Source organism: Ursus maritimus, unplaced genomic scaffold (assembly GCF_017311325.1).
Source record: "Ursus maritimus isolate PB19 unplaced genomic scaffold, ASM1731132v1 scaffold_25, whole genome shotgun sequence".
Classification (NCBI taxonomy): Eukaryota; Metazoa; Chordata; class Mammalia; order Carnivora; family Ursidae; genus Ursus; species Ursus maritimus.
The window spans coordinates 41,299,358-41,309,201 of NW_024425008.1; the positions used below are offsets into that span (position 1 = coordinate 41,299,358).

A 9,844-nucleotide genomic window follows, 5' to 3' on the forward strand; every position below is an offset into this window, starting at 1 on the left:
GGGTGCGGGGAGAGAACAGGCTTGATCCAAAAGCGAGTACTCGGTCGAGCGTTAGTCCAAAATATAACAACCCTGAATTAAATCATCTCCACACACATTCAACTCCTTGTCTCCCCGGGCCTCAGGACTATGCCTTCAAACAGAATTTAAAGAGTTAAAGCTGGGCATAGCTCGTTGTTTTTCATGCTAGCATTTGTGGCATTAGGACTATTTTGTTAACTAGGTATATGCAATTCACAGAATTTCACGGTAAATTCCCCAGACCAAATATTTGGCTGAACAAATAAACAACATTATCCATTCCTGAAAATAAGCCAGTAGAAGGAGGGGGAGGTTGGGGGGCAGAGTGTTTGCTAGAAAGTGACCTGAGCCCGGCAGCCACCAGGCTCGGGACTCGCCCTCTGATAATTTGTCCAAGCGCTAGAGATCTGCGAGTTCCTTTCCAATAACACGGACATTTCAGAAAGTTGCTGGAAATCGGGCAAAACAAATCGAGGCCGCCTGAGGGGAACCCATAATGGGCTTCCCCTAAATGATTTATTCGACCTCCATACCATTAATCAAAGGGGCAGCGACCTGGGGGGCTTGAAGAGGGGGAGAAGTATCCCTCTTTGCAGGGAGTTTTGGAGGAACTGTGGAGTCTTGCTGCCTTTGCCTGGGGCTCTGATCTCCTCTCTCCACCTGCGCTCTCTGGGGAGCTGGGGCTTTGGCAACCGCTCCACTTCTATTTTTATTGGTTTCCACTAAGCTGCTCCTTTTGGAGGATTGTAGGACTTCAGTAATTAAAAACAAAAATGAATCCTGCTTCACCTACCCCACCCCCAAGAGCACATGGAAGAGTTGTGTACATGAATGTAGGGGGTGCACACCCCCCCCACCCCCCACTACCACTGGTACCTCCACCTTCTTGTGGGAGAAAGGCACTCCTCTCAGTCCACCTCACACAGTCTATACAAAGACACAGCTTTTGCCCCAAACCTACCCAAGCCTATGCAGGAAAAAGTACACACATGAGAAATGAACCTAAGCAGGCCAAAATGCCAAGGCTTAATTTAGTCGCCAGTGGCAAGTAAGAAAAAGCAAAGGTCTTCTTCCTCTGGTCCTCTTAGCTTCTATATACATGTCATTCCAGAGAGCTGGACTCTCTGCCTTACTGGCGGCCCCTAACTGAGGGATACTCAACATATTAGCATTTTCTTTTTTGGCCAAAAACTGGGTTTCTCCTGGCTCAGAACAGCACATCCACTAGGTATCTCACTTTCTGCCCAGCTCTGGAGAAGGTGAGCTGGCATTGACTTGAGATGGCATAAAGGACAATGTTTTCACAGTGCCTACTTAGAAATTTTGACCCTTCAGTTTCTGATCCCATTGCCATCCAGCCCAATCTGTTAGAATTTTGAACTCCATGAAGGCCTTCATGTGGGGAATAGGAGACAAGCGGAAAAAGTCAAGGAACACTGGAGAATTCGACCATGTGGTATATTAAAATATGGTCACCAAACTTTTCAAAGGTAAGGCACATTATTTCTTCTATTGAATAAAACACACTTCACCACCACCCCCAAATCCTGTTCACAAACACAAACACACGTGCAAATTAGTTTTGGTTTGAAAATACAACATTGATGCCTATCATAGCTGGAGACACCCTAGGGTATCATAAAAGCTGCGGTGGGAATTATTCCCCAGAGCTGAGACTCTATCCATCACACTCAGTTGGGACGCACCTCTAACAGGTGAGCGAAAACAGAAGATGTACAAGGAACCCAAAACTGAGTCTTTAATCTGGCCTACTCCTTTCATCCCACTGTTTCTCCAAGGCATGTGTCATCCAGATGGGAGAGGATACTGCGTCCTTGTTAACATTAAATAGAAATGGAAAACAATTCATCCTGGCAATTACCATCTCTCTACCATCAGTTTACTTCCTGCCCCTCCAACTTAACCACCTCCAGTTACCACCCTCTGACTTCCATCCTGCCCCCAGCCCCTCCTCAACAGGAAAAAAAATCTCATTCGAAAGAGATGGGGGCAGAAGGAAAAAGAATTAAAGAGAAAAGAAACAGTGTACCTTTAAAATAATGACTCATTTTATTTTTTCTTTTAATATGTAGTTATAAATATATTTTGTCAAAATATATGATCAATATGGTCAAAACATTTGCACGTAAAGTCATAAATAAGGTCAAGGTGAATGTTTAGGTTTTTTTTCCTTTTTTTTTTTTTTTTTTTTTTAAAGATAAAAGTCCAGCTATAAAGAAGCAGTCTGTGTAGTGTGTGGGTGAGTGGACGGGAACGTGTGTGTTCCCAAGGACTGCCTGATCTCAGCGACACCCACATCCCTCTACTACCATCTCCTGATAATTTTTCAGTACCACCTTGTCATACTCATCCAGGTACAGCATGGAGATGGCACTCAGTTCGGTGGGAACACAACAGGCTTTGGGGATACTGGAGTTGACAGAGTTGACCAGGGTCTGCACGATGGCATGGTTGGTGGAGTTGAGGTGGTCGGCCAGTGGAAAGGGGCAGTCCCCGTGGCAGTAGAAGGCCTGGTAGCCTGGTGGGGCCACAATCCAGTCGTTCCAGCCCACGTCGCTGAAGTCCACATAGAGCGAGTGGCGCCGGCAGTTCTTATTCTTCTTCCGGGCCCGCTGTGGGTGGTGCTTGGGGCTCCGCTTGGCCCTCTGGCGTCGGGTCAAGGCATGTCCACGGCCATCATGGCCAAAAGTGACCAGGAGGGGCCGGAGCTGGGCCCAATCCCCACTCCCTTGAGGTAACGATCGGCTAATCCTGACATGCTGGCCCTGGTGGGTCCGTGTCTGATGGAGGTGAGTCACCTCAATGGCCAGCCCGTAGTTGGGCTGCTTCTCCCGGGTCCAGCGAAGGACCGCAGGGCTCACATCAAAAGTTTCCCACCGTGTCACATTGTGGTGGACCAGTCTCGTGTCCAGTAGTCGTGTGATGAGGTGCCCAGGCGCCACTTCTGCTGGGGGCTTCATAACCTCATAAATGTTTATTCGGTGGAAGCCCTGCTCCCAATCAGGGCCCTGGTTCACCTGTTCCCGGAAGAGTCGAAGCTCTGCGGAGGAGATCACCTCGTTCTCTGGGATGCTGCTGAGGTTAAAGAGGAAACGAAAAGCAGAGTTTTCGCTGGTCCCTGGGATGTTCTCCAAATGTTCTAGGCACAGTCAAGGAGGAAAAGAAAAAGGGAAAAGAAAGAAAAAAATAAAAGCACATTAACTTTTTTGAGAGATCAGAAAGTCAAGAAAGAGCTTCAGTCAAGAAGCTTTGGGTGATGAGTGCTGAATTCTGCTTACATAGTGGCAGCCTATTTGGGGAAATGAGCAAATCTTCTAATTTGAAGGAGCAGATAAATGGGCAGCTAGCAAACCAGCAAAACTTAGCTAGCATTCAGCAAGCACCAAAGACAGAAAGTATCTCCCAACCTCCTTTATATGTCTAATAATTTCCATGTGTCAACTCCTTACTCCACCACCATCAGACTCCCTTTTTAAAGTTCTCTTGGCTTTGTGTACACAGTTTTCTTTACAAGTGGTTATAAAGAAAAAGGGGGGGGGCAACAGAGCAGAGGCAGGAGGAAACATGCACACAACTACCCTCTCCCTCTTCTTCCACTTTCGAGTATGTTACTAAACATTTCCCCAGCGATCTTGGAAACACAGAGCATGCCTTGTTGATCATGTTACAGAGGGGAAAATAAATTCCAACACAGTAATGATGCTGGTGGATTAATAACTCAGATTTACTTTGGAAAAGAAACATCCGCTAGGAAACATTCAGATCGGATTACAAGGCCCCTATTGAATAAACCTGACAAACACACAGCTGTAATATTAAATTCAGTAGGTGCTTTGAAAAAAAACGGGCAGAAAACCTGGCAGAAAAGGCTTTGATATAGCAAAAACACACCACAGGGGCTAGCCCAAGTCTGAGTGGTGTCATTGCCCTTCCCCCGAACCCCTCCCCTCTGTCTCCAAAAAATAAATTCAGCCACAGCTCTTGGAGGTAAGCAGCTCTGTTCCCGGCCTCCAGGATTTGGGGCTTTGATGTAACCTGAACTCTTCTCCCCCAGGGCTTCCACTGCCCCACCGACCAGCCCTACTAGCCCTCCCCCGCCGGGGACTCTCGGCGGGCACTGACCTTCGTGGTGGAAGCTCCTCACGGTGTTGGCCCTACTGGCGGGGCGCTCAGGGTACTCCAGACCGATGCTGTGGATCTGCTCTTCCTCCTCCTCCTCCCCAGACTGGAGCCGGTAAAGATCCCGCATGTAATCTGGGATGACGGCGCTCTTGCTAGGCTGCGGGCGGCGGCGCAGCCCGAACATCTGCAGAAGTGTAGCCTCGAAGTCCCGCAGGAGCTCATGGCTCTGCCCTGAGCGGCGTCCTCCCGCGTGGCCCTGAATCTCGGCGACTTTTTTCTTCCCCGTCTCAGGTATCAAACTAGCATGGCTCGAGCCTCCTAGCAGGACTTGGCATAATAAAACGACCATCAGCATTCGGTTACCAGGAATCATGGTGTCTCTGGGGAGGGGGAGGAGGTGGAAGGTTAAAGAATAAATAAACACCAATAACTAGAGAGAAACAGAGATGACTCTGCATATGCATATAAGGCTAGTGATGGAGGGTCAGGATGTAAAACAGGTCAGAAAGATCAAGTTTGTGTCTTCTCCCTCACACACCCCCACCATCACCAGCTGCAGCCATGCACGGCCTGAAAGTAGGAATTGCCCTGTAATTACTTGGTCTAACTTGTTTACAGTCAAATAACCCCAAATCAGATAGCCTCCATCCTGTTAATCTTTTTTTGTCCCAACTGCTATCTGAGCCATGATCTCAGCTTGGTTTCTTCAAGGATAAACAGTTAACATTGAGGGGGTAAAAAAGGTGGGGGAGGGAGAACTAAAATGCCATCGGCTCTCCACTTCAGACCTTCAGCCTCTCTCCTTCTTCCTCCACCCCCCTTCTTCCTCCGCCCTCGGAGCCCAACTTCCACAACTTCCAGCTGGTTCCGAGGAGGAGGGTGGGCGAAGACACAGGGCGGCGGGGTCCAAAGGCTGAGACCGAGAACGTGGTCTAGGAGCTGACCCAGTGAGTGGCTTGACGGTTTATTTTACTGTGGCTGATGAGTTTGAAATGCCCAGCAAAAAGCATCTGATCGCGCCCGCTCACTCACTCCCAGGAAGGTGGGGGAGCGGGGATGGTTCCGAGAGAGACCTCTTGTGAGTTTTGACAAGCAGCTGGGAACAAGCACGGGGGCGCTGGGCGCTCCCCAGTTAAGTGTGTGTGTGTGGTTGCCCAGAAAGTACAACCCCGGGCTGCGGACCTTTCATCTCTTTAGCCCCCTCTTGCTCCCCTTTCTTGCAACGCACACGATCTGAGAGTACGAGCGGGAGCAAGCAGAACTTTAAACAAAACCGGACGCTCAGAGCCCCGCGGCTGCCCGGCCAAGAAGAAAGCGACAGCGCTGCCAGAAAGCGGAGTGTGAACTCTGGAAAAAAAGGTCCGACGGGAGGGACACAAGGCGAGCAGGGGTGGGGAGGGCAGAGTGAAATCCCAGGACGGGGAAAGGAAGAGGTGTCTACTCACTGACAGAAAACAAGGCATATAATAACAGTCCATGATTCTTGACAGCCAATCTTGAACAGACTTGCTGGAAAGGCTCAGAGGAGCTGCGGCAGTGCGTTGCTCTGTATGGCACTACGGAATGGCTCCTAAAATGAATATTTGAATATAATGAGACTCTGGCGCAGACTGGCTCTGTTTTTCTTCCAGCCCCTCTGCGTCACGTGAACGCAGAAGCCCCGCCCCGCGCACGGAGGAGCCCGCCCTTCCCGCGGCGGGCGGCGAAAGGGCCCGCGCGCCCTCCCCCCGCGGCCCCGCCCCCTCCAGGAGAGGCCAACCCCCGCGCCGGCCGCCAAAGCCGCCCGCGGTCCGGGAGGAGCTCCGCGCCGCACTCGGCGCAGCCCCCGGTCGGTCCCCCTGCGCAGTGCGCGGTGGACGCGGTCCTCGCTTCTACCTGCGACGTTCGGTGCTGCGGTTTGGGCCCTCGCGCCAGCGGCCTGAAGCCGGAGGATCTGGGGTGCACTGTAGGGGCTGCGCCTGTAGCGCGAACACGGCTCAAATGGGGCCGGGAGCGGGGGCGGCGGCGTCTCCGCAGCTCAACCCAGGGGCACTTAAAAAGGAAAGCGCTGAGGGACATACAAACACGCGCGCGCACCCTGCCACTTCCTCCCCGGGGTCTCCGCAAGGCCAAATATTGCTCCCAGCGACAGTCAGTCACCCCTTGGCGAACGCCTGCGAGTGCTCAGACGAGCCGGGCTGGCTCTTGAGCTCCTAGCCAAAAGCTGCCGCCCCTGTCACGCACCGGGCCGGAGGGGGAGGTATTAGTTGGAAATCCATGCGGGAAAGTGGGGAGGGAGCGGCCGCCGGGCGATTTTCCGCGCTTCCATTTCGGAGAGAATCTCCGGACCGCGTCGGCCGCGGGGTCCCCTCCGAGCAAAGCAAATCCCCAAAGAAAACGGTCCTCCAGCCATTCAAGGCGGAGGGGCGGACTCAAAAGGAGACGTCGCTGCGGAAAGGGCGCATCACAAGTTTCGGGTCTTAATGTCGCTGAGGTTTTACAACTCCCGACCCGGCTCAGAAAGGAAATCCCATCGCGTTCCCAGGAGTCGAGAAAACCGTGAACAGCTTTCGGCCTGCGCTCGACCTCTGTGTCTGCGTCTCTCCGTCTCTTTCTCCAGATTGTCTTATTTTTGAAACCACCACTCCTCCCCCCGCCACTTCCTTCCCCCACCCCCTTCCTCCTTTGCACCAGCTGCAGAGTCGCAGCAAGTAGTTCTTCAAGAATCTTAACCAACCCACAGCTCAAGGAATTACCGGGATGTCCTGACTCTAACGGAAGATGCTGCATGCGTGGGTCGTTCTGCACGGGGGCCTTTTCAAAAACCTGCCCCGCGCGACTCTGCCTCGGCCCCAGCCCGCCCCGGGGTCCCGAACCCCAGACTCCCGCTCCCAAGGCCGCTGCACCCGCCCTCCCTTCCCTGAGGCGCTTTCAAGTTCCAGCCCCGGGTCGCTTCAGAGACCGGGGGCTCAGGTTGCCCGCCTCTCTCCCTCACAAATTTGGTTTTCTTCTTGGCGGCACTCGCGGGAAGCGTTTGAGGAAGAGTAAAGAATCAAGCGCTTAGCCCTCCCTCCGAGCCCCGGCTGCCCGGCGCCGCCCCACACCGCCGGCCGGGGTGTGGAGGCCTCGGGCGCCCCTGCGCGACCGTCGGCGCCGCGCGACTGTCGCGCGGCTCCTTGAGCGGCTCTACGTTTTTCCCGCTCCCGCGCCACCGCCGGGACGGACTGCGAAAGGGCTGGGAGAGCAAAGAGGGTTTTTTTCCAGACGCCTGGAACCCTGAAAATGCCCCGTGGGAGGAGCTGTAGAAATGGGAAAAGCAGACAGAGAAGAGCCGGTCCCCGCGGGGCGAAGGGCCGGTGGAAGGGGCGGGCGCCCGGGATCCCCGGACTATCCTCTGCCCCTAGGAGCCTCCCCGGCGGCGGCGGGAGCGCACGGCGCTGAAACCTGGAGGCTGGACGGAGAGCGGGTCGTTTCAATTTCGGACTCCGTAGGATTCGTCTCTAATCACGCAATTCTCCCCCCCCCCATTTTTTCTTTAATTAATAAAAGACAAAAGCCCAAAAGGACGTTAGTCTCCAGAACTTTTCTTGGGGGGAAGGGGTGACAGGGATGCAACTCATGGCGATTGTCCTTTACTTCTCCACCAGTCTTCTCCCGACGCCGAAGTTTGCCCAGAGGTGGCCTCAGTTTACCAAGTCTATGTTTTGGTGGGGTTTATCGTCTCACAAAGCTTTCTGCCCACAAACTGCGATGCTCACAGTCCATCCACCTAAGCAGTGCCCAGGAAGCGTTTGAGGCCTTGGGCCCAGCTCCCTCAGGGAGGGGTCCGCAGGGACCCGGGAATCCCAGGACCCTTGCCGGTCGGCTCTGGGCTGGAAGGACCAGTCTGAGCCTCGGCCCGCAGTGCGTCTCGTCAGCGACTCCCCATGGGCCACGACACCGCAGGAAGACGCGTGCCCGGAGCGCCAGGCATCCCGACCATCGTCCCTACAGACCCTACACCAGGAAATGATAGGGGAGAGGCTCCTTGGATGCTGCAAGTTCATGAGAACAGCTTGTGGGTAAGGCGCGTCGTGCAGCCGCAGTTCGCGTGCTCTCAGGGGCTCCCGCCGGCTGGGGCCCGGGTCGGGTGACACTCCTCTCGACGCAGCCCCTCCGGCGGCGCGCAGGCTCCGGAGGCATCAGGACCGCGCTCTGGCGGCGGCAGAACCAGCCCTGGTTAGATGTTCTTCCTCCGCCTCGCAGTACCTCGGCCCCCTCACACTGTCCGGACCTCGGAGCCGACACTCCTTTCTCTCCCGGCCCTTCCCGTGCGGGGATCGCGAACGCCACTGCCCCCGCACGCGTTCCGCGCAACACCTCGCAGCGTTTCCCAGCGACCCCCAACTAAAGGCTCCTCTTCTTCCCATCTCTTCTGCCCCGAACCTACCGAAGGTGGAAATCGCCCGGGGCTGCCGGACGGAGAAAGTGGCCAGGGTAGAGGCAGTAGCAGATGTGGAAGTGTCCTGCAGCGCCAGCATCCCTAGATGTGGCCAAAGGCTGAGCACCCCCGCTGTTCCCCCCAGGGACGCTCCCCGGACCCTCTGCCCGGGACCCCTCGCCGGGTAGCCTTGCTCACCATAGGTCCCTGCAGTAGCGGGCTCGCCAGCAGCAGCTCCTGGGGACCTCTGAAGGGCTGCAGTGAACCTGGGCAAGGGCCGAGGACTGGGGCGCTGCAGGCTCGAGACGGCGCGGACGGGAATCCCATCAGGGAGAGAGGCGAGATACCAGCCCCGAGCAGCCGCAGCGTCTCAGGCTCCCGTCCCTCCGCTCGGATGCCACACTCACCTAGCTTCCGGGCAGGGCTCCGCTCTCCTTCCCTCCCACCCTCCTCCTCTGCCCTCGTGCATCTTCTCCTTCCCCCTCTTTCCCTCGCTCTCTTTCTTTCTTTCCTTCCTCCTCCTCGTCCCCGGCAGCCCCTCCCTTCTTCCCTCCGCCCTCGCTCGCCTCCCTTTCTGGGATGGGAGCCCCGCCCACATCCTCCCTTCCAGCCGCCGGGCCTCGCCTCGCAGGCCGCGGTCCCGGAAGCCCGGCTGCGCCTGAGTCCGCAGCTGCCGCCGGGCCGGGACGATGCTGCCTCCAGCTCGGGGAAGAGGCCGGGGCTCACCTGGGACCACGTGCAGACGTACTAGAAAGCATGCACCGACTAGTCGCCGTACCTTCCAAAAATACCCATGGGAGTCTGGGCTTCCCCGAGTTTAGAGTAACTGCTGCCCAAACTGATGATTAAAACACTGAGTAATCACCATTTACCCCGAGTAATTAGAGATAATGAAACACCTCTAAACTCAGGTTATGGAAAAAGGAGCTGTTGGATCGCTTTAAAGAGTGGCCTTCCATAAACTGTTAAAGGATTTCCAAACAGTGAGAAACAGGCTGTGCGCAGAACTGTGTGCTCTAAGAGGTACCTCTTTGGCTATTGAAAGGTGACTTTCCTTCCAAACCATCGTTTTCAGTGCTTCTTGTGGAAAGCCTTAGCGAGGACCGTCAGAAAGATGGCCCCAATAAACAGTTGAGTTCCCCTCCCACCCCAGGCCTAACACTTGAGGACAGAGGTGGCATGGAGACAGGCTGGGGCCATGTTTTCACAGTTAGAAAAGCCTCCTTATTATAAGTCAGAAACCCTCTTAAGAACCACCACAGAGGTCATTGTTGTTGTTGT

General features: G+C 54.7%; 1 protein-coding gene across 4 annotated transcripts; it reads right to left on the reverse strand.

Annotated features, from left to right (window-relative positions):
* Positions 1-2,068: 2,068 nt before the first annotated feature.
* On the reverse strand, positions 2,069-9,032 carry BMP4 (bone morphogenetic protein 4). Of its 4 annotated transcripts, none has more exons than XM_040641848.1 (4): positions 8,971-9,032; positions 5,610-5,734; positions 4,165-4,491; positions 2,069-3,181 (listed from the first exon to the last, which is right to left on the reverse strand). In XM_040641848.1, exons 1-4 carry the CDS (start codon positions 9,030-9,032, stop codon positions 2,325-2,327), a joined length of 1,371 nt encoding a protein of 456 aa, XP_040497782.1. In that variant the 3' UTR covers positions 2,069-2,324. The 4 variants fall into 4 exon arrangements, with proteins under 4 accessions (XP_040497782.1, XP_008699907.1, XP_008699920.1 ...); XM_008701685.2 differs by having other exon boundaries at positions 4,165-4,544; positions 8,762-9,007; XM_008701698.2 differs by lacking the exon at positions 8,971-9,032 and adding an exon at positions 6,900-6,918 and having other exon boundaries at positions 4,165-4,544.
* Between the last annotated feature and the right edge of the window lie 812 nt (positions 9,033-9,844).

Excerpts from the sequence above, each read along its gene's own strand:
- BMP4 (XM_040641848.1), bottom strand. The coding sequence starts at position 9,032 with ATGCACGAGGGCAGAGGAGGAGGGTGGGAGGGAAGGAGAGCGGAGCCC. Across the intron at positions 5,735-8,970 it reads GAGCCCTGCCCGGAAGCTAG|GAGCCATTCCGTAGTGCCAT; the intron begins GTGAGTGTGGCA and ends TATTCATTTTAG. Across the intron at positions 4,492-5,609 it reads ATATGCCTTGTTTTCTGTCA|TCCTGCTAGGAGGCTCGAGC; the intron begins GTGAGTAGACAC and ends TATTATGCCAAG.